Source organism: Synchiropus splendidus, chromosome 10 (genome assembly GCF_027744825.2).
Source record: "Synchiropus splendidus isolate RoL2022-P1 chromosome 10, RoL_Sspl_1.0, whole genome shotgun sequence".
NCBI classification, from domain to species: domain Eukaryota; kingdom Metazoa; phylum Chordata; class Actinopteri; order Syngnathiformes; family Callionymidae; genus Synchiropus; species Synchiropus splendidus.
Window position 1 is genome coordinate 4,902,174 of NC_071343.1, and position 21,493 is coordinate 4,923,666.

The 21,493-nt window shown below is 47.4% G+C and overlaps 6 protein-coding genes across 22 annotated transcripts in view; 4 read left to right on the plus strand and 2 right to left on the minus strand.

Moving 5' to 3' along the window:
• mycbp2 (MYC binding protein 2) overlaps window positions 1-3,087 on the plus strand; it is a 45,253-nt gene extending 42,166 nt beyond the window's left edge. For 16 of the 17 annotated variants that reach the window (XM_053876369.1, XM_053876379.1, XM_053876367.1 and 13 more), the window contains 3 exons: window positions 119-226; window positions 414-579; window positions 1,469-3,087. In XM_053876369.1, coding sequence (XP_053732344.1) covers window positions 119-226; window positions 414-579; window positions 1,469-1,584 — 390 coding nt within the window. In that variant the 3' untranslated portion in view covers window positions 1,585-3,087. The remainder of the gene's footprint in view (window positions 1-118; window positions 227-413; window positions 580-1,468) is intronic. The other variant, XM_053876384.1, reaches the window with a different exon arrangement.
• A 277-nt stretch (window positions 3,088-3,364) lies between these two features.
• On the plus strand, window positions 3,365-9,936 carry fbxl3a (F-box and leucine-rich repeat protein 3a). The gene is made up of 5 exons (XM_053877614.1): window positions 3,365-3,612; window positions 5,081-5,464; window positions 5,541-5,663; window positions 5,954-6,125; window positions 6,209-9,936. The coding sequence occupies exons 2-5, from the start codon at window positions 5,081-5,083 to the stop codon at window positions 6,847-6,849; spliced, it is 1,320 nt and encodes a 439-aa protein (XP_053733589.1). The 5' UTR covers window positions 3,365-3,612; the 3' UTR covers window positions 6,850-9,936.
• Window positions 9,509-11,702, minus strand: cln5 (CLN5 intracellular trafficking protein). The gene is made up of 4 exons (XM_053877615.1): window positions 11,559-11,702; window positions 10,986-11,160; window positions 10,680-10,905; window positions 9,509-10,614 (listed from the first exon to the last, which is right to left on the minus strand). The coding sequence occupies exons 1-4, from the start codon at window positions 11,651-11,653 to the stop codon at window positions 10,124-10,126; spliced, it is 987 nt and encodes a 328-aa protein (XP_053733590.1). The 5' UTR covers window positions 11,654-11,702; the 3' UTR covers window positions 9,509-10,123.
• An 854-nt stretch (window positions 11,703-12,556) lies between these two features.
• zgc:162944 (uncharacterized protein LOC569993 homolog) lies at window positions 12,557-13,930 on the plus strand. The gene is made up of 4 exons (XM_053877156.1): window positions 12,557-12,772; window positions 13,127-13,298; window positions 13,358-13,556; window positions 13,619-13,930. The coding sequence occupies exons 1-4, from the start codon at window positions 12,575-12,577 to the stop codon at window positions 13,812-13,814; spliced, it is 765 nt and encodes a 254-aa protein (XP_053733131.1). The 5' UTR covers window positions 12,557-12,574; the 3' UTR covers window positions 13,815-13,930.
• A 1,291-nt stretch (window positions 13,931-15,221) lies between these two features.
• acod1 (aconitate decarboxylase 1) lies at window positions 15,222-17,751 on the minus strand. The gene is made up of 5 exons (XM_053876782.1): window positions 17,740-17,751; window positions 17,502-17,663; window positions 16,983-17,069; window positions 16,727-16,926; window positions 15,222-16,182 (listed from the first exon to the last, which is right to left on the minus strand). Exons 1-5 carry the CDS (start codon window positions 17,749-17,751, stop codon window positions 15,222-15,224), a joined length of 1,422 nt encoding a protein of 473 aa, XP_053732757.1.
• A 2,536-nt stretch (window positions 17,752-20,287) lies between these two features.
• Window positions 20,288-21,422, plus strand: LOC128766018 (BTB/POZ domain-containing protein KCTD12-like). The gene has a single exon (XM_053877347.1). The coding sequence runs from the start codon at window positions 20,297-20,299 to the stop codon at window positions 21,122-21,124; it is 828 nt and encodes a 275-aa protein (XP_053733322.1). The 5' UTR covers window positions 20,288-20,296; the 3' UTR covers window positions 21,125-21,422.
• Window positions 21,423-21,493: the final 71 nt, after the last annotated feature.

Here is a 21,493-nt window from a genome sequence, read left to right on the forward strand (position 1 = left end):
AATGAAAACTCCTCTGAGACTCGGTAACGCTCTGCCTGACCCTGCGCGCTGCACCGTAGCGCTCAGCTTGTGACTCAGACCGTTGTGCAGTCGGGTTTGACCTTGTGGTGACTTACAGGCCTACTTTGGAGGCGAGGCTCGCTGCGACGCAGAGGCAGGGCAAGGGGACGACTACGACCCCAGTGAGCTGATCTGTGGAGCGTGCTCAGATGTCTCCCGGGCTCAGGTACGCTTCAGATCATGTTCAATCTCTGTTGAGAGGTGGAATTCTTGTTTCAAAACAGCCTGTCAGAAAGAACTCAGAGTTTTGTTTTCTTAAAAAGGTGCAATATGAATGTCAGGTTAATATGACTGTGCAGTCTACAGTAGCGTGCACAGGATTCCAGAATGATGTCTCCTCTGCCTCCATCCAGATGTGTTCGAAGCACGGCACAGACTTCCTGGAGTACAAGTGCCGGTACTGCTGCTCTGTGGCTGTTTTCTTCTGCTTCGGCACCACACACTTCTGTAACGCCTGCCACGATGACTTCCAGAGGATGACCAGTGTTCCCAAAGAGGAATTACCTCACTGTCCAGCAGGTAAACAACAACTCCTGTCACAAGGGATAGTTCAGAGTGGCGGAGTGACAATACGGACTTAATCCTTCAGTGTTCACGGTTGGGTAGCATAGGGTTAATGTGGAGTCCAGGATCTTTGAAAGACAAGTTGAAATATTGCAGTGGAATGTTGACAATGTGATATTTAAAATAGCCGGAAAATCATTGGACAGTTTTTGATAATAATGTCATGTAGAGCTGAACAAAGTCAGTTACCTAAAACTGTCCTCACCAGATCAAGGGTCTCAAGTTTTTGTATACATTTGATTCATTATACAGACGTGAGGGTCACGACACAACACATATTCACCGTGAATAAAATAGTACTTTGTTTGTGTTGTCGTGGCATGTTATGCTGTTATATATAGTCATATAGTACTTATTAGCATCTAACTAAGCACATCTATATTCTGCCTGTGGATGGTGACCAAGTGTTCACTCTAAACAACACAATAATATAAATAAGAATGTGATTTGTTTATTAATGTCCTAATCTGAGGTGCTGGTGAAGTTGGTTGATAAAAAGGAGTCATATCTGGATAATCAATGAAGTTTTAATAACCAGATTTCTGCTATAAACTGCAGTCTTTTATTATTTACATTTCATTTTTGAAACACTTAAAAATATTGTGCTTTGTGATAATCAGGACTTTCGCTTTACAAATCCAGTGACTGAACTCATCAAATCTTTCCTCGATTCCAAGAGTTGAAGAAGATCCACCGTGAATTCTCTCGTGTGCACCCTCTTTTTTTTGGTGACACACAAGAGCCAGTATCTGTTCAACACATACCACGACAAATATTTGCTTGTGAAAATCCACGCTGAAGGATTGAAAACCTTGAAATGTACTTGCTTTTCTGTTTGTCTTAGGTCCCAAAGGTAAACAACTGGAAGGCACAGAGTGCCCTCTGCATGTGGTTCATCCGCCAACAGGGGAGGAGTTTGCTCTGGGCTGCGGGGTGTGCAGGAATGCACACACCTTCTAAACAACAATAGACTCCAACTGTAAACCAGTTTGTCCACTGTGATGTTTGCTGATTCTGAAGCTCAGCCACCAGCTTTGCTCTCGTCAAGGCCCCCCTCCTCAGAGACCGATCCAGGAGAGAGACCTCAGGCCTGGTCTCCGATCCTGACATGAGCTGTGGTTCTTTTGGATTCAGATGAAGGTGTATAACTAGGAACGATGGAGTTAAAAAAAAAAAAAAAAGATAAAGATTAACTTGTGTCGTGTTTGCATGCGGCCGTTCTGTTCCCTCGGCTTCTATAGACATTGCACACCTCCCGATCACTCAGTCGTAACAATGGTTTGCTTAAGGAAACTGTATCCTGGAAGCAGCAGAAGGCCGTATTTACAGCTTCCTAACCACACATTTAAAATATTGTTGTACGTAAGCATCTTTTCGTAATCTTGTACAGTATTCTCCGCTGTCAAGTGCTTCTTAGGTTGACGGACAAAAAAATAAATAATAAATCTCGACTGTTGAGAATATTGGTTGAACGAAAATTAGAGTAGGATTTATCTAATCTTGTATATAATTATACTATTCCAATTAGCTGTATTATGAAGTTGCTCCTCTTCACTTCAGTTTTGTTTGATATTCTGGATTATGTTTAAGCCAGAACTTTTAATGAAGTGCAATACTGGGTGTGCCTCCTATTTTGCAGCTGTTTTAACCCAAGGAATGTATGTCAATAAAGCCACTGTACATTTTTATACAGTAGACAGTCCCCCCGCCCCATCTTCCAAATGTCATATCATTTCTGTTGTCTGGAAATGAGAAGGATCCCGGCCGGCGTTTGCAGTCGATGGAGGTTATACGTCCTACTTACTTACAGCTTTGTTTAACGACGAACAAACCAAAAGTTTCTGTGACGGCGTGACCGATGACGTCACTCCAAATCCAGTTGTGCACCTGTAATAAATCTTAAACCCGAGTCGGAGGCAAGGGGGGTTGGGGAGGGGTCGGGGAGCAGAGGGTGGAAAAATAAACAGCTGCTGTTGTATAAAAAGCTTAATACTTGTGAATCTGCTCTGTAATATCTGTGGTGGATGGAGTCGAATGGTAATAAACCAGGTTCTCTGTTTCACAAAGTGTACCACTGTCCGGGATTGGTTTGTTCATAAAAAGATGGGGAGGTTTCAGAAGACCAGACTCAAAACACAATGTCTTTTCATGTCTTTGATCATCACAGGTTTAATGCACAACACTGACACTCAAATATCACTAAAATGCGTCATGATCATTTGGACTTCATGAGCAAGAGGTCATTTTGCCGTCCGGCAGACGGTTGCACAGCATCCGATGCAGAACCACCAGATTCAGGAACAGTTTTGTTCCTGGTGCTGTCAGGCTGCTGAACGTTGGACAGTAGCTGCAATATTGTTTACTTGTTTATTTGTCCATTTTCCTGATGATTATTTATGTGATATTTATTTATTTTTGGACATATAGTCTTGTTTTTGGAAACCGGAGGCCTCAGACCGAAATTTTGTTGCCATAATATAGTGATATGTTTTTGTGCAATGACAATAAAGAAAGTCTAAGTCTATTTTATAATAGAGTATTTACTACCAAGTTGGACTCTGCACTCGTCACTAAATCGTTATTTGGCAAAAACAATTTAGAAAAACATTTTTTAGTATTTAAAGGTTGAAAATATCACGCGATCGCTTTAAGTCATTTGCGATCCCCGAATTTATTGGGAGTGTTGTATCTCTATATCAACAGCCATTTCGCATTGCCGATCCCATAATGCACCGCGCTCCACAACAACAACACTTCGCCATTTCAAGCTCCGGGGGGGAATTAGGTCAACCGATCTGAGAAGCGTCAAGTGAACGATTCTTCGCTGTAAACATCGCCGTCGATCACGCTTCGGTTTGAAAAGACCCGGTAGCGCGCTCCGATGCGTGTTCCGTGCGTGCGGATGAGTTATTCCAGCGCGGGCCCGGGTTGAGGTGTCGAGTCGGTTGTCGGATTTTCCTGCTAGTGAGCTAGCCGGGTGTAAACAAGGTAAGTCTGCCGGTGGAGCCTGCAGCTGGCCTCAAACCCACACGCGCAAGCACGTCTTTATTCTGAAGTGTCCTTGGAAGCACCAGAAAAATACACCTGCGTGCCCTGAATTGGACCATGTGACGCACTTTGCTCTACTACGCGGCTAAAAGCTAACCGATGCTAAGCTACGCGACTCTTAGCATATTGGTGTAGTAACGCCTGAATGAAATTTACGGCGCGTAACTTGCATGAACGCACTGGTTAGATTGTGTGTTATTTACATGTAGCTAGGCAAATTGGATCGAGCCACGGGGGAGAGGGTCTTCGGTTTGGTGACCTCAGTATCTCATCACTGCCTTTGGACATGATGTGGTTCTGTTGGCTCGTGGACTTTCGATTCCTACTGGAACGGTTTATCAAGGTCCCTTGAGTCCGAAACGATGGCACTCAATCACAACATATTTGACTGAGAGAGAAGTCTAGTATCCTGGGGACTTGTTCTGTGCTGTTTCTTCTTTCGTGACCACTCTGTTGTGAATAGTGAGCTGAGCCAAAGCGCTCCATTTTTTAAAAATGATAATCTTCCTGACCCTGTAGGTAATGATTGATAGAACAGGATGGCGCTCACAGTTTTGTTTTGTCAATGAGTAAATCCTTGCCGTGAGAATCTTCAGGAGAAGCTCAAAGTAGGCTTGATCACTTGTGAAACACTAATAATCAATTCAGAATTTTACTCGCAATTTTAACTTGTTTCTGTCGCCTCAAGTAACGTGACAAAAGTAATGCGTCGCACAAATGCTGAGGGAATGAAGGAAAACAGCCTGTGAAGTCGGGAGGTACGCACTTGAAAATGCGGCATTTTTATTGATTGACTATGCACTAAATTTAAGTCAGCAGTTGCGCACTTGAAAGTACAGAGTATACAGTATAAGTACAGTATATATATTTTTGATTAATTGACTAGACAATAGAATTCTCATTGATCAGATTGTAATTGTTGCTATTCTGTTGAGTCATACATCTTATCTGTGATTGTTATTCGCTGAGTCGCTGTGACTCATGGATTTTTCTGTCACTCACGATTGTTTGTGGGAAAAAAAATATTCACATATTAGTCATCAAATAATTGAGTTAGCACTTTCCCCTGAGCTCAAAATACTGTATAATCTCACTCCCTTTTCACTGAGAGAAGCAAGTTGCATCATCATGTGAGGATCCCCCCCAGACCCTTGAGGCGTTCTGAGCATGTTTCTTGGGGCAGACCCAGGATAGGCTGGTGAAATGATGTCTCTCAGTTGCCCTGGGAAAGCCACACTATTTCCCTAAAATGGTTGATTATTTTTAACATTTTTTTTTTTACAAGTTTTCAACTCTTATTTTGAACAAATGTCATTTAATGCTGCACTATTGGGGTTAAAAATGTTTGCTGGATGGAATGACTCAAAATGTCCATCACCCTGACATTCTCTTTCGCATGTCTTTCAAGATGAAACGAATGAAAGGAGCTGAGGAGGACAGTGGTGGCTCCCCAAGTAAGAGCCCACCTGAAGCTCGGAAGAAGGTGTGCAAGCAGCTCAGTGACACGGGGAGCGCAGCGGGGGCGACCGGCGACACGCTCGACTTCAAATGGGCGTGCCTCCCCCAGGAACTGCTCCTTCATATATTTCAGTACCTTCCACTGCTGGACCGAGCCTATGCCTCTCAGGTGTGCCGAGGCTGGAACCAGGCTTTCCACATGCCAGAGCTTTGGAGGTGCTTTGAGTTTGAGCTGAACCAACCAGCCAGCTCTTACCTGAAAGCCACACATCCAGACCTGATAAAGCAGATCATTAAGAGGCACTCCAACCACCTGCAGTATGTCAGCTTCAAGGTACTGCAGACCCCCTGCACACGTCATTATCGCCGAGCTTTAATGGTCTGACTGCATGGCTGGAATATTTTTACAGGTGGACAGCAGTACGGAGTCGGCGGAGGCAGCGTGTGACATTCTATCACAGTTGGTCAATTGCTCCCTGAAGACCCTGGGGCTCATTTCCACAGCACGGCCCAGTTTCATGGAAGTCCCAAAGGTATGCTTGACATCCATGTGAGCCCCCTGTCTGTTCTTTAGGTTTCATGTGAGCCCCGTGCTTTGGCTCCTCACTGCTTTACTATTCAGATTTGTGGGCAACAGTCGTCTTATGTGACACAGCTGTCAGACATTACTGAGTTCTAAAATACAGAGGACTTTGGTGAGCAGGTTGTAAACTACAGAGATCTTTCAGGCTGTGAGATAAAATGACCACATGGTGTCACTTTACCTTCCACATAGCTGACTAAAGAAGTCAAATACAAGACTGACCGTGTCTTCTCTCTTCAGTCTCACTTCATCTCCGCCCTGACCGTGGTGTTTGTCAACTCCAAGTCGCTGTCGTCCCTGAAGATCGACGACACGCCAGTGGATGATCCGTCTCTGAAGGTGCTGGTCGCTAACAACAGTGACACCTTGAAACTGCTGAAGATGAGCAGCTGCCCTCACGTCTCCCCAGCAGGTGCGCAGTCGTCTGCCTTTGCTTCTATGTTTTCGAGCCTTTATTTGAGAGCTGGGAGTGATGAGCCTTTTGTGCGTCTGCAGGGATTCTCTGCGTAGCCGACCAGTGTCACGGGCTGCGAGAGTTGGCGCTGAACTACCACCTCCTCAGCGACGAGCTGCTGCTGGCCCTCTCCTCAGAGAAACACGTCCACCTGGAACACTTGCGCATTGACGTGGTGAGCGAGAATCCGGGCCAGCACTTCCACACCATCAAGAAGAGCAGTTGGGACGCCATGGTCAAGCACTCGCCCAAGTTCAACCTGGTCATGTACTTCTTCCTCTACGAGGACGAGTTCGGCCCCTTCTTTAACGACGAGATCCCTGTCACGCACCTTTACTTCGGCCGCTCCGTCAGCAAGGAGGTCCTGGGCCGGGTGGGCCTGCACTGCCCCCGTCTGGTGGAGCTGGTGGTGTGCGCCAACGGCCTGCGTCCCTTGGATGAAGAGCTGATCCGCATCGCCAAACACTGCACGCAGCTGTCGGCCATCGGCCTGGGCGAGTGTGAGGTGTCCTGCAGCGCCTTTGTGGAGTTTGTCAAGATGTGTGGGAGGCGACTCTCGCAGCTGTCCATCATGGAGGAGGTACTGATTCCTGATCACAAGTACTCCCTCGATGAGATCCACTGGGAAGTTTCCAAGCACCTCGGCCGCGTCTGGTTTCCGGACATGATGCCGACTTGGTAAAAAGGGTCCGTCATGTGAAGTTTGAAAAGGAGAAGCAGCCTCCGTGTTCTGAAGCTCGGCAGTCTTTGGTACCGGCGGCGATTTTTGCAACTGACTATGGGAAGTCACGAAACAAAAAACAAAAACAACCTGCCTCTTTTATCAGCTTAACAGACTCTAAAAACCTGCTTTGCCTAAACTTGACAGTAGAACTCTGGGTTCTCGACACATAGAAGATCGCACACAACGCAGCATCCACTTTTTATACCTAGAGGTGCAGTCGCAGGGTCAGGTAGTGGCGGTTCACGTGTGGATTTCGGGGACGACTGCGCAGATGCATGTTGTTACACTACTCGCTCTTTACATCGCAGCTCAGCTACTGGAGATCAGGGGAAGCCACAGAGAAGTGTCCTGAGATAGTCCCCTTATTTTTATTTGTAAATAGAGAAAAGCATGGCACAGGAGTTGAAGCCAAGCGTGGATTTGAAATGGAAAAATTCATTTCCACAAGTTTGCATCCTCTTGTTGTCGGTTGTGTGTGGGGAGGAGAAGTGAGCCAGACCACGAGGAGGAAGCGTGTATATATGTCTCTTTATTTGTGACGTGAAGGTGTACAGTCTTGAGTGACGTCATGGGTTTATTGAGAGTTATATTTTTTTTCCACAGATGAATCGGCTTTATCCACATTTATTAATACTATTTCTGTACAGACCTAATTTCCTGAAGCACCTTACATGAAAAACCAAATGCTTTTCAGAACAAACGGCGGCGGCCACGCTCACATTACACAGGACTTTAGTGAAGAGCATAGGTGTGGTCACCAAGCCCACGCGCTGAGATGAGACACTAACATAAGTCACTTCCTTTTCTTTGCTTTGGCTGTGCCTTAAATCTCTTCAGTGGTTTGGTGACCAACAATCATTTTCATGAATGTTTGAAGACCCTGCTTCACATGGTGAGCACAGACATGTTCATGTTTTTGTTCCATTTGATGGCAGTTTTTGGTGAGGCACATTTCACTGAATTTTGTTTGGTTTTTAAGTGTTGGTTCAGTAAGCTTCAAGCATGAGGAGGAATGTGAGCGTTTGACACTATTTCCCTTTGATTTATATTCCCCTCTGTGTGAAGGCTGATCCAGTAGAATTCAATCGCTTGGTAATGTGAACGTGGCCAAAAAAACCCCGCCAGATTTGATCACTGACACTGACCCCAGAACAGTGTACATAGAGCTGCACCCCAGCTTCAACAATGTCCGAGTGTGTGTGTGTAAGCGCCATCATGGCGGCCCACTGCTTTACGCTGCTCGCTTCTTCAGGTGCGCGGAATATTTCTCTAATGTTTCATTTAAATCTCCTGCCATTTGCCTGTCCAGACCACAAACCTCTGCCAAGCAGTTTCAAACGGTGCCGCCCTCCCGTGCGGAAGGTTCTGGGAGCGGCGGTTTCTCACTTCAAAGTTACTCCTGTCCAACGCCTCTGTTCATTCCAGACGAGAAAAGAGAGTTTGGCAAGTCAGATGAGTGAAACAAATGGTGTTTTTCCTTTAAGAAGGAAGTTAGATGAATCTGTATATAAAAACGCTGTGTGTTTATTATGAATAGAAATGTACTTAATTTCTGTATTGCGCCCGCTGTCAGGGTTGTTGAAGTTTCTTAACCTCGCGTCTCTTTCTCAACCAGAGTTCTCCTCCACTAGATGGGTCTTTTTGTTAGCCGCTACATGAAAAGAGCTGTTATTTATTGGTTTATTGGTGTGGTCGTGTCTGCGCTTCACGGTTAAGACGAATCAGCAGGGATGATTTTCTTGGATCACGCCACTTCGGTGTCAGTGTTTCTGACTTCAGCCTGGGGTTCCTGCTGCTGCATTCCATTTGTGTCAGAAGCTGGACTCTTACCTTTGTTCCCGGACGTTTCACCAAGATATGTGACGTGGTAATTTGACGGAAGAAAGACGGACTTTTGAAAACTGGTGTTGCGTTATATGCAGTTAAATTCATGTGAGAAAATCTGGACTTCTGCGCTCAGCAGGGGGCAGACATGGCTTGGAATGCAACTGGTGCTTTACTAAAAACTAGGGGCGGGACTCCATTAATTGAGTGTGATTTATCAGAGGTTTTTAAATTAATAAATCACGAATAATTGCATTTTAATATTTGGCTTAGATTGGTTGCATCCAAGGTTTTTTTAAACTTAAATTTTCCTTCATAATGGATGTTTTGGTTGTGACATCATGTCATATAATGAGGTGCACTGGGAGTAGTTGACTGAAAAATGGTCCCTGTGAAAGACAGTTTTGTTTTTATGCGATGAGTCTGTGGTATATGCATCGATTCATTATCTTGGATGAATTCATCATAATCTGACGAATCTTATAACCGGAGATTCAGATTCCTTCAGTGGCCATTTTGCACAACAAAAGAGAGATGAGTCTTCAGAGGCTCCACTTCTGACCATGAATGGAATGGCAGCATCAGGAAGCCAGAGAAGGTCGATGGTGGCACGGCACCTCCATCCTGTACGCTGCACGACCACAACGTACTTTCTGTGTTTTCAGTGAACCAAACAAGGATCATGTGGCTCCAAACCTTCACCACGGATGATCAGCATCCTCCAGTGGCCGAGCTCTTGTGAGAGAACAGGGGAGACTCGTTGACGCTTGCTGGCTGAGTCTCAGGTTCCATCTTTGTTTTTGTTTTTTCCAATATTTAAATTGGGTTCAAATACAATAAGTGATAAAAATAGTTGATGTTAAAAAAGGGCGTGTGATTGTCATGAAGCCATTCCTTTCACTGCTTTATTTATTCAGCAAAATGAAATATAAAAGGTTCTCGGGTCACGCCACATATCGGCTCGTGCTTTTCCTCAACTCTTCGATGGTTGGTGGAATTCACCGGGAGACACTTTAGTTCCTGCTTACGTCAGTTGCTTTCTGTCAGCAGCTCTTTTTCAAGCTCGTTCGTTCACAATCATCTAATCATTTGACACGATGACAACATTGTCTTCGCGGCCGTGCGGAAAAGAAATAGCTCTGCTTTCCCCGATCATCTGTCTTCAACGAAAAAGGCTTTGGACTTGTGATCTTCTGCTGGTAATAAACATTTGTGAATGTACCTGGCTTGTTTTTTTTCCAAGCGTCTATTTGTTATTGTGCTTGTTCCTATGGGAACTCTGTTTTCCTCCCATGTTCAAAACAGAGGTGAATCGGTGATACAAAATCAGAAAAAAACAGAATTTAATGACACATTTTGTGGTTAAAACTATTGGAAAAAAAGTGAGATCTCTGTAGCAGCGGATCCATCACGTGGGCAGTGGCACCTCCTCGTACGTGATCCTCATGTATGGAGGCTTCATCGGCAGGCGCCAGTACTCAAAGTTGTAGTAGAGATAGAAGCTCTTGTCCAACACCACCTCTGTGAAGGCCTCCAGCAGGCTGACCAGCAGGTCCACCACCGACTGATGAGGCCTGAAAGTGTAGTAGAATTTACGAATGTCCAGCGCCAGGTTGCTCAACGCCGGCTGCCCGAAAATGGCGCTCTCATTTCCCAGGTAGATGGGCTCTCCGCTGTACAGGTAGATCTTGGTGTAGTTGGTCTGCGACCTGCTGTGCAGCTTGGCTCCCAGCTCCCTCAACTTCCTGTAGGTGCGGTGGACGAACTGGGAGCAGTCGTAGGACTCGAACCAGACGGTGGCGTTGGGACTCGGGTCAGAACGCACCGTCCAGGTCTCGTAGTAGATCCCGGTCCGGTTGTCATCCTGGACCCACTGGGCCAGGTCGTTGAACTGAGACCCTGGAGGGAGAGAAGATGGAAGGTGAATTCTGTGGTCACGCCCGAACTCTCCGGCCGGTTCTTACCGGTGATTTCTCCCACTTTCTCCAGGGTTCCGTTCTGGGACCAGTGCAGGTCGTCGATGCCTTGGAAGAAGCAGGCGGCTCCCTGGTTGCACCAGAAGGGGGCGCTGACGAGCGGACGCAGGTGAGGGAACGTGCAGTTGCCCAGCTGAAAGAGCTCGTACCACTCCATGGTGAAGTTCGTCTCCATCTCCGAGCTGCTGAAGCCCACGGCGTCGTGCATGATGTGCTGCCGGCGACAAGAGGTCATGAGGCCACGCACGGCACACAGGCACCTTCTTCTGTGGCTCATGGTTCTGAGCTCCTCACCATCTTCCCCAGCACGTCTCCATACTTGAATTCCCACACGGGAGTTTGCAGTCGATATACTGACACCACGTCGCTGTCCCTCAGTCGGGGAATCCGACCATCGCGGTCCCCAGTGGGGCAAAAAGGGTACAGCGCTTCACAGTAGGAGTCCACATCTGGGCGGTGGTCAAAGCGCCTGCGCGTCAGGAAAATAAGGATTTTCAACAACCAATTATTAATTGCAAACTTTCCCCCTCAAACCGATTCATTTTAATACTCAACACAACGAAATACTAAAAATAGATAAATAAAAGCAACTGCTTGAAACATTCAGAGTGGCGATTTTCAACTTTAAAAGTTTTCGGCAGTTGCGACGTCACTTTTGTGTCAGATGATTGAAAACGCAACGTTGTTCATTAAAGTTTCCAACGACACTTGAACGCATCAGCAGCGAGGCTGAGTTTACAGGTTGTTCAGGTCAACATTTCTCCTCAAGTTTAACGACACAGTAGTTTTGTACGACCTTTAAAACGGAGAGTCAGAAGCAGGAAGAGCATCGATGGCGTCACGTGACTCCAAGTATCGCTGCCTCACCTGTAGGGAACAGGCCACTGCTTCCGCGGCTCGCGAGCAAACACGCAGAGCAGCAGAGACACGAGCAGCGTGACGACGGACCCGCGGCGAGTCATTTCGGGTGCCTCTGCAGCACCCGCGTCCAGAAGCTGCTGCCCCCGACCAGAGCGCTTCCGCTGTGCGGGTCACGTGGTGTTGTTGACGGCGTCATGGAGTCATGTGACGAGGCCAGTAAAAACCAAAATGAACGAAACGTAAACGTCTTTATGTTTGGAGCAAATAAAAAAAAAAATAAATGAAAGAAGAATCATTTCCTAAAAAGAATCACCGTGGTTTTCAACGATGAGACTGTTGTGAAAATTGTCTCTTAAAATAGCTAAATTTTCTTAAAAAAAAGTAGTTTTAGGAAAGAACTGCAGTTGCAAAGTTAAGTACAAATTTATTTTCAATTAATCGATGTTCATCCTTAAATGCATAATGATAAAATTATTAATATTGACAAAACATATATTTATTTTTATATCACAGTAAATGTGCACTTTGTCTTGCAGATTGCAGGGTTGATGAAGTACCTATTACTACATCTCCGAGTAATACTACCACTACTACTACGACTACTACTATTACTACTACTACTTCTACATCTCCTACTACTACTACTACGAGTACTACTACATCTCTTGGTAATACTACTACCACTATACTACTACACCTCCTAGTACTACTACTACTACTTCTACATCTCCTAGTAATACTACTACTACTACCACTACAGCTCATAGTAATACTACGACTACTACTACTACATCTCCTCCTGAGATAAATACACGATTTTTTTGTCATGATGTCTCTTTTATTATATAATAATAAAATATAATTCCTCCAATACATTTAAATAATGTGTCGTAATCAAATCTAAAGAACGGATCATATTTGCGCATATGTGTGGTGCAGTAATAACATTTCGTCGGCAGGTGTCAGTGGCGGCGTCTCCGTCTCCAGTAAGCGAAGAAGTGGCTGACTGACTGACAGCCGCCATGCTGCTTCCTCTCCTGCACCAGTGCGGTCGCAGCTTGCTGAAAGTCGGCGCCGTCGCGACCGTGCAGACGAGCTGCTACTCCGCCAACATGAGCAAGCGTGTGGCCGTGGTGCTGTCCGGCTGCGGCGTCTACGACGGCAGCGAGATTCACGAAGCCTCGGCGGTTCTGGTCCACTTGAGCAGAGGCGGCGCGAGTGTGAGTGACGCAGAACGGCGGACCCAAGTTCACCCTGCTGTTCCGAACTGTGCTGACACGCGAATGGCATTGTGATTCACTCGTAATAAATTGAAAATATTGGCAGACCATTAAAAAGTGGCGGGAACTACATGTTATTGTTATAGTAAATGTGTAAATTGTATTGTAAATATTGCGCGATAAACTTCATTTTGCGCCATAAAAATCCAGAAAAACTCCCTCAATTCAAACGTAAACATGTAGTAGACTCCTTGTTTACTTGGCTACTAGTGAATAGATATGAATCTTAAGTCTACAAGCACTGTTATTGAGCAGTGAAACTCGTATGATCGCACTGTCTCACTGTGCTGGCAGGTGAAAATGTTTGCACCGAACGTGGAGCAGATGCACGTGGTGGACCACAGCAAGGGGCAGCCCACTGAGGAGAAGCGCAACGTGCTGGTGGAGAGTGCACGGTTGGCTCGCGGAGACATCCAGGACTTGGCTCAACTCAATGCCAGCGACCATGACGCCATCATATTGCCAGGTTTGCTTTGTTGTTAGTGTGCGTGTGCATCAGGAGTGAGTAACGTGGCGCTTTAACAGGTGGTTTCGGGGCTGCGAAGAACCTGTGCACGTGGGCGGTGCAGGGGAAGGACTGCACGGTCAACCATCAGGTCAAGACAGCGCTGGAGGCCTTCCATGGCGCCGGCAAACCCATCGGACTCTGCTGCATTTCTCCTGTCCTGGCTGCCAAAGTGTTCCCGGGCTGCGAGGTCACGGTGGGCGTGGAGAACGACGACAAGTGAGTGGTTGAATCACGGCGAGTCGCTTTGGTCGTCACGGGACTTGACCTCCCTCCGGCAGGTACCCGGACACGACCGGCACGGCGGCAGCCATCAACCAGCTGGGCTGCAAGCACGTGAGTAAGAGTGTCGGCGAAAGTCACGTGGACGCCAAGAACAAGCTGGTGACCACCTGCGCCTTCATGTGCCAAGCACCAATCCACCAGGTCTATGACGGGATTGGCGTGATGGTGCAGGACGTGCTCAAGCTGGCGTAGCACGCTGATGGAGTCAAACTGCAACAAAGTAGCACTTTAGTCTGAAAGCATCTCCAGAATTCACGTTTGGTTGTGACATCATTAAACCAATCTACCAGGATAGATACTCAATCAAATATGCAGTCTGAGAGTTTTTGTCAGTTTAGACGTACAAGTATTGCTTTCAGTGAGTCATTGGGCTGTTGGACCTAATTTCAAGTGTAGCTATAATTATTTCATCTTTACAATAAAAAAAAAAAGTTTCATTTAAAATTTCACTGATCGCAATGAGGGTATTGGGACAGCAGGTGGCAGCAGAGCAGAGAAAGTGATGGGGATCTGGGACAGTCCACTGTCATCATGTCCTGGAAATTCCATTGAAATCTATTCATCTTTTTGGGGGATATTTTGCGAACAGACTCACTGATGTGGACGATCACACTGCCTCTGGTACGGTGTTAGCAATGCTACTATTCATAACCTTCTCTTGAAGTGCGTTTTCTCATCTGGAGTTATGAGACGGTGCGTCTGCAGCTCTGCGAGCCTCTTCTGGCCTCTGAGGACGACTGAATGAAAATTCACAATTCACCCGACAATTTCCATAATGCACTGCAACAGTGCTAGTGATGGTGAGATGAAGCTTCTTGAAGCGCTGAGGCATTTAGAAGAATTGGTTCGACTCATGAGTCGACTCTGGACATTGAATATAAGATTCTGCAAGCATGAACTTCTGTTACCCAAAGCTTTCAGTAGGATTGTCATCAACAATATAAGACATTGATGGAGATAAATGCTATAATGGTGTTTGAGAAGACATAGATGAGATGTACCCACACACTGCAACATTTTATTTCAATTATTTTTATTCAAAAATTGATTTTTTTTTTCAACTGTTTTTGGAGTGACACTACTTCTTTGACAGAATATTCCCCGCTATATCTGTAATACATAGTACTTACCTTGTTGGCAGAGATAAGATCGTAATATTACCAAACCGTACGGCCAGTTCGAGGCTTCCACCATCTTCAGCCATGTCATTGGAGCGTTTCTCGGTGTGCTGTTCATATACTCGCTGCCAGATGACTCAGTACACGCACCGAAGGGTTGACACAGCAAACACATCACGACTAAATCCGATTCCTGATGAAGCAGTTCTCGTCCACTTATCCTGGGTCTGCCCCAGGGCCTCCTCCCTGGCGAGTGCGGACAAGATCCCGGAGCCAGTTCAACAGGCTTCAGCTGCAGTTCTACTCCGAGTTGCTCCCGAGTGACTCAGCTCTGACTTTTCTGGAGGACAACCGTCGACAGCCACGTTCATTTAAAGTCAAACAAGTTTATTCACAACCATAAACTTAAAAACAAAACCAAATAATTTACTTCCTTATATACACAGACATGTCAGGAAGCAGCACCTGCTGGCAGAGCTTCCTAAATATAAACCTGGCTGATCATCTTCTCGCGGTGTTGGCTCGTCATTCTGAGATAGGATCCCAGCACGGCGCAGTCCTTTTCCTCCTCGATGTTCCCGATGACGTCGATGACGCCCTCCACTCCCTCCATGCACAGGACCCTGGAGGCGTTGGAGATGAACTTCTCCAGCAGGTCCTTCTGGCGCAGCGGCTTCCTCCAGTGGCCGTAGAAGGTGTTGCACCTGGCGGCGACCGTTGGGCCCTGGTCCACTTCCAGCTGGACCTCGCAGTACATCTTCTCGAAGTTGGGAATGTTGTCTGTGGGCGTCTCCACCTTCACCTTGGAGAGCAGCTCTCTCAGAGCCGGACGCTCGAGCTGAGGAGCTTGGAAGGAAGCCACTTGCACGTTTCGGTCCAGCAGCGCTGAGCAGGCGTTGAACTGAAAGGAGTGTCTGGCTTGGTGCTCTGTGACGGGGAAAGGGTTGTTGATGTACTTGGAGGCCGGGACGCGGAGTGTGACGCTCCTAATGCGGTTCACGTCGAAGCCACCGACCGTGCTCTCCAGTTTAGCCCGGGCAGCCAAAGCGGCATCCACCACCCAGTGCATCCCCAAGTGAGCCGGTATGCGCTTGATGGCGACGTCCTGGTCTTCCAGGATCCACCTGAACCCGCCGCTGCCGGGTGCCGGGACCTCTGACGGGCGGAATTCTTTGTAGTAAACGCCAAATCCTCCGTCCGTTTCCAGGATGGCGGGATTTCCCTGCAGGCCCATCTGAGCCAGCTGAGCTGCTTCTAGTCCCCTGCGGGCCGCGTTGCCGATGTGCAGCGGTTTGGTTTGTGTGGCGGCGTTAGCTAAAGGGGCTCCAGCGGACGAGGCCGCCACCGCCAGGGCGTGGCTGCACTGGGCCGGACCCAGGCCGAGGAGCTTGGCTGAGGCTGCGGCGCTGCCCATCACGCCGACCACGCTCGGAGGGTGGAACCTGAAACGTAGACAAGATTTTTAGAACAGGTCAACCTGGGATCAAACTCAAGGCCCGGGGGCTGAGCATGGCCTGGACCATCATTTTCCCAGCGCTAGATGGCAGTGTGCTTCCCAGTGTTCCCATAACGAAACAGCTGTATTCGTGACAAAAATGAGTGATGCAGAAGGAAGGGAGTCTGATAAAAGATGGGTGGTCACGGGTTTAGCCTCACTTGTTTGATGTCGTGACCACCAACTGCCGTTGTTAGCTAAAAGTGATCAAACGGGCTTGTAAAAGGAGAAGCATCTTCTCTAGACACATCTCGTACATTCCTGTGATCGTAAGTGAAACTGACCAATGAGGATGTGAAAGCGGAGGGCGCCAGAGTGCGTTGTTGTGAAACAAGTGCCGGCCCCTTCGCTTAAACTCCAGTGTTCTCTAGTGGAGCTCGCTGTGTTGATAAACCAGCTAGCGGGCCGCATAAAGAGACTCGGCAGGCCGGTCTTGGCCCCAGGGCCAGGGGTTTGACACCTGCTAATCTTATTGTTGACGTGGAACGCACCTCCGTGGGATGTCGTAGGCCTCCTGGGAGAACCTCATGAGCCGCCCCTGCACCTCAATCCCCACGTTGAAGGCCAGCAGCAGGTCCAGACCGGATGGCTGTCTGGGGAGGGTCTCGGCCAGGGCCAGCAGTGCCGGCAGGACGGCTCCCGACGGGTGAGTCGCCGGGTGCCACGTGTCATCGAAGTCCATGGAGTGAACCTGCCGTCATGGACGTGTGAGAGGCAGGTGACGTGGGAGACGGCCAGAGAACTCACCCCGATGGCGTTGACAAAAGCAGCGAAGTGCGGCGGGATGAAGGCCTCTCTCCCCCACACGCTGCTCTTCTCTCGAGACTGGAAGCTCTGGACAGAGTTTAGAGTCGCGGCTCTGGTGATCACAACACTCCTGGCAACAACTCCAGACAAAAACACACGATTCATATGGGCCTCTGAACTTCAGCAACTCTGTCGTGATCCCGGCAGACCAAGCAGACATGCTGCCGTTTGTCCGGGGGTGTTGTGTTACGGGGGGTTTGTGTTGTCCGTTGAGCAGAAGAAAAACTAAAGTGGGACGTGAGCTCCAATGATGAAATCACTACTTTGTTAAATCATATATGAAACATTTGTTCTTCTCTATCTTTTAAATAGTGTCACTCTCAGACTCACCAACTGCTCCAAACTACAAATATTTGAGGGAGAACTTGTTTTTTCAGCAGAAAAGAGTTATGTTTTTTGGTCTGTGGGAGGAAACCGGAGTGTCCAGGACAGGAGGCAGATGTGTGTCCGCAGCTCTACCTGGCTGTACTGGAGAGCCGTGTTGAAGACCGCCGTGGTGGACCCCAGCAGCCCGACCCCCAGCGTGTCCAGCATCATCCTCTTGCTGCGGTCTATCACCCGCTCGGTCAGCTGACCCGGGCTGAAGGCATGGACGGCCGCTCCGAAGCTCTCTGTGATTCCCTGGAAGCAGGATCAGACGGCAGTTTAGGAGCCGGTGCGGCGGCTGGAGCCTGAAACCTCAGAGGCAGACAGTCACCTTGCGCAGCATCGTGGACGCTCTGCTGCCTCTCTGGAAGCCTGGCTTTTATACGGCACCTCAGGCCTGTGCAGAATTTCCAAAGTGACATGAGCATGAGGAGAAGTGCGACTTTCACAATCGTGCTGCTGATTCCTCGTGTGTCCGCGGTCCATGTTCACTTGTCAGCTGAAGCCCAGATTTCACCCGTGTTTCTCCACATTATTCAAGCCCATCAAAACAATGATAAATCTGAAGCTGAACACTGGAAACAATGATCACAGGACAATGGAGTTCTTCAGAATAAAAAACAAAAACAAATGTTTGCATCATGTTAATAAGAAAAATGTGCTGTGAAGTGAAGTCCGATCACTGAACATAAGAAACTGAGGAGCCCACATCACTCACTATCGGTGTCTCTCCAGCTGAGACAGCATGACTTCATTTCACTGACGGGCTCCACATAAATGTTACTCTCCTATTCTACACTCTTAGTTCACCTTTAATACTTTAGTTTTAACATTGTAATACTTCACTATATTTTCTATAAAACTGGGAGCAACTCTAGAAATTGTAATTTTATTATTATTTATTTTTTTCCATTTTATTTTAATGAATTCTTTGTTGGCTGTTTTATTATTTATTTCATGTTTATTCTTGTTTTAAAAAAACATGATGATTTGAAAAATACTTTTAAAAAATTAGTATCTATAATTATATTACTAACTTAAATGTATAATATTTGAACTGCTATATTTCTTTAAAAGTTAATATTTACATTGGTAAATTATGTACATAAGTGATGACGTCAGAGCACATTTTTTAAATGTATTTTTATTTTTATTGTACATTTTATTGCATATTTTATTAAATTTCTATTTTAAAACTTTTACTAGTATCTCATTTTAAGATACAAATTTGACATAAGTTTCATTTTTTAAATTAAGTAACACTTAACAACTCAACTTTTTGAAATGTATATTTCAGCTGCTGTTGACGACTGTGAAGGTCGTGTGACTTAAAATAAACGGATCCGGAACTTGACTGCAGTGAGAACTCGATCAGATGAATAATGAATGAATCGACCGCCACACTGTCAGGGAACTGGAGCCCCCAGCTCCACACTGCCTCCCACTTTTTCACCAGTTCCTCGTGGAACAATGGTGTTTTCTGCAGGTAAAGTGGCAGGAAAAAAACCCCAGCTGGACTTGTGATCGAGGGAATATTCCCGTAAACGTGTGGAAACACCGGGGATGTTTGAGAAAGAAGTGAAAATCTCCAGCAGAGGAATCAAGGGGCCGGGAGTGATGTAAGCGTGTGACCTCACCAGTGTTGGGGAAGTGTCTGAGGGGGGTGACACGCTCCTCTCTGCTCCACGACGATGTGCCGACTCAGTGTTTTCCTTACAGTTAGTTTGAAGCCCTTGACTCACTTGCCTCCATGCTCAGAGATTTCGAGGTGAACAGCCTCCAGTTGTGCTGCCGTGATCGTCAACATGGGCCCCAGCTCCGACACTGGGAGCCACCAAACTATAATGAGGGTCCCACGTGACCCCCTGCCGCTGCATTTCAAACGTGAGGCTCGTGGGCCAAGTCCAACCCTCCACGGACTGAGACACGGCCCGAGATTATTTCAGCGTCAGTGAACGCTAGAGGCTGATGGAGCTTGGAAAGCAGTGTCAGAACTCGATAGGTGGCGCTGTGGGATTAACATTGACACATGACTTCATTACTAACACATCAAAGCCAAAGGTTTATAGCACAGAAAGTCACTTTTGCACTGCAAAAGTTCAGAAACAGCAGCAAACACATTTCTGGAAACAGACTGCTTTTTTTTGTATATACTGCCATAACATTATGACCACCAGTCTGCTTCTGTTGAGAACATTGATGGATTCTTCCTGTTTGGAATGTCCACACTCTGAATACTGGACAGGAATTAAATTCATATTTAAATCATACAATGACAGAAAAAGCATTTAAAATAAATGGTTTCTACAAATAACAATATTGGAAGTCAGTGGCAGAGCATCAGGGTCGAGCTTCAGCAATGAAACCACAGATGTTTGGTGACATTCCCGCACATATAGTGCTGTTCTCCGCCCCTGCATTTCCCCGGGTTCGGCGCTTGGTGAGTACAACTACTTGAATCAAAGTTCCTGCGGGTGTCGCTGTTTCTCCACTTCTGAACATTCACCACTTCATTTCTTGCATTATTTATTACTTCATTTAATGTTAATAAATAAATCTACTTTTAACCTAATCAAAGGTTCATATAGAGGCGTGAGTCACATTACTGCAACAATAAGCAGCTGTGCGGTCATTTTGAACGCTGCGTTTACTGACGTTTGACCTGAGGTGACCTTCTGAAGTGGCACTTGCGTTTACCAGCCACATCCTGTGAGCGGCGCTGTTGCTCCTTCGGCCGTTTGTTTACATTTTCAAACGCGCTCGCGTGCGCGGTGTCTGTGGCAGACACCAGGTGACCCTCCTCCTCTTCCCCCTCCTCCTCCTCCGCCTCCTCTCCTCATAAACCCCGGCACCCGCGCGCTCCCTCAGTGCGGCCCCTGATCCTCGTCATGGCGCTGGCGGAGCCGGAGCGCGACTGCGGAGACTCGGGTTTCGCCGAGATCCTCGAGCTGAACGTGGGCGGACAGGTGTACGTGACCCGACACAAGACGCTCGTCGCCGTCCCGGACTCGCTGCTGTGGAGCATGTTCAGCAGGAAGTCCCCTAAAGAGCTGCCCCGCGACAGCAAGGGCCGCTTCTTCCTGGACAGAGACGGCTTCCTCTTCCGCTACATCCTCGACTACCTGCGGGACCTGACCCTGGTGCTGCCGGACTACTTCCCAGAGAAGAGTCGGCTGCAGCGGGAGGCGGACTTCTTCCAGCTGCGGGAGCTCGCCAGGCGCCTGGGTCCCGCTCACATGAGCAACTCCATCAGCGAGGACACGGTCCACAGCGACCCGGAGGAGAGCGCGCAGCAGTGCGGCGGCGGCGGCGGCGGCGCGGCGTCCCTGCGCTCGCCCTCTCTGGACTGCAGGAAGTCAGGCTACATCACCATCGGCTACCGGGGCTCCTACACCATCGGCAGAGACATCCAGAGCGACGCCAAGTTCCGGAGAGTGGCGCGCATCACCGTCTGCGGGAAGACCTCTCTGGCCAAGGAGGTCTTCGGAGACTCCTTGAACGAAAGCCGGGATCCGGACCGACCCCCGGAGAGGTACACGTCCCGGTATTACCTCAAGTACAACTTCCTGGAGCAGGCGTTCGACCGGCTGACCGAGGTGGGCTTCCACATGGCGGCCTGCAGCTCCACCGGCACCTGCGCCTACACCAGCAACGACCCCGGCGAGGACAAGGTCTGGACCAGCTACACCGAGTACGTCTTCTGCAGGGACCAGTAGCCGAGCAGAGGAGACCACAAGTTACGTTGACACATGGAGCTTTGGTGCGTGTTGCTGCCCACGTTCTGGGGGGATTTTGTACAATTGTAAATGAAGAATTAAAACTCCAGCTCTCACGAGTTTTGCGCGTGTTTTCTTTTCCTTCGTGATGCTCGCGCTCTGATTAAAGTTAAAATGACTTTTACGACAATGACAAGTTACAAGTTTTTTTTTTTTTTTTAAAATAAATGTATTACTATAAAATTGTAATAAATTCTAAGATTATATTGATGCTACAATAAAGAACACTTTTTGCGAATACTGTTTCTTTCCCTCCTGTATTATTTGGATCAAGACGACATGAAAATTCTATTTTTTTGTTAAAGGTAA

Excerpts from the sequence above, each read along its gene's own strand:
- fbxl3a (XM_053877614.1), top strand. The coding sequence starts at position 5,081 with ATGAAACGAATGAAAGGAGCTGAGGAGGACAGTGGTGGCTCCCCAAGT. Across the intron at positions 5,465-5,540 it reads TGCAGTATGTCAGCTTCAAG|GTGGACAGCAGTACGGAGTC; the intron begins GTACTGCAGACC and ends ATATTTTTACAG. Across the intron at positions 6,126-6,208 it reads CCCTCACGTCTCCCCAGCAG|GGATTCTCTGCGTAGCCGAC; the intron begins GTGCGCAGTCGT and ends GTGCGTCTGCAG.
- cln5 (XM_053877615.1), bottom strand. The coding sequence starts at position 11,653 with ATGACTCGCCGCGGGTCCGTCGTCACGCTGCTCGTGTCTCTGCTGCTC. Across the intron at positions 11,161-11,558 it reads CAGTGGCCTGTTCCCTACAG|GCGCTTTGACCACCGCCCAG; the intron begins GTGAGGCAGCGA and ends CCTGACGCGCAG. Across the intron at positions 10,615-10,679 it reads GAAAGTGGGAGAAATCACCG|GGTCTCAGTTCAACGACCTG; the intron begins GTAAGAACCGGC and ends CTCTCCCTCCAG.
- zgc:162944 (XM_053877156.1), top strand. The coding sequence starts at position 12,575 with ATGCTGCTTCCTCTCCTGCACCAGTGCGGTCGCAGCTTGCTGAAAGTC. Across the intron at positions 13,299-13,357 it reads TGACGCCATCATATTGCCAG|GTGGTTTCGGGGCTGCGAAG; the intron begins GTTTGCTTTGTT and ends GCGCTTTAACAG. Across the intron at positions 13,557-13,618 it reads GGCGTGGAGAACGACGACAA|GTACCCGGACACGACCGGCA; the intron begins GTGAGTGGTTGA and ends TCCCTCCGGCAG.
- LOC128766018 (XM_053877347.1), top strand. The coding sequence starts at position 20,297 with ATGGCGCTGGCGGAGCCGGAGCGCGACTGCGGAGACTCGGGTTTCGCC.
- acod1 (XM_053876782.1), bottom strand. Across the intron at positions 17,070-17,501 it reads CGGCTCTCCAGTACAGCCAG|AGCTTCCAGTCTCGAGAGAA; the intron begins GTAGAGCTGCGG and ends AACTCTGTCCAG. Across the intron at positions 16,927-16,982 it reads CTTTTGTCAACGCCATCGGG|GTTCACTCCATGGACTTCGA; the intron begins GTGAGTTCTCTG and ends CCATGACGGCAG.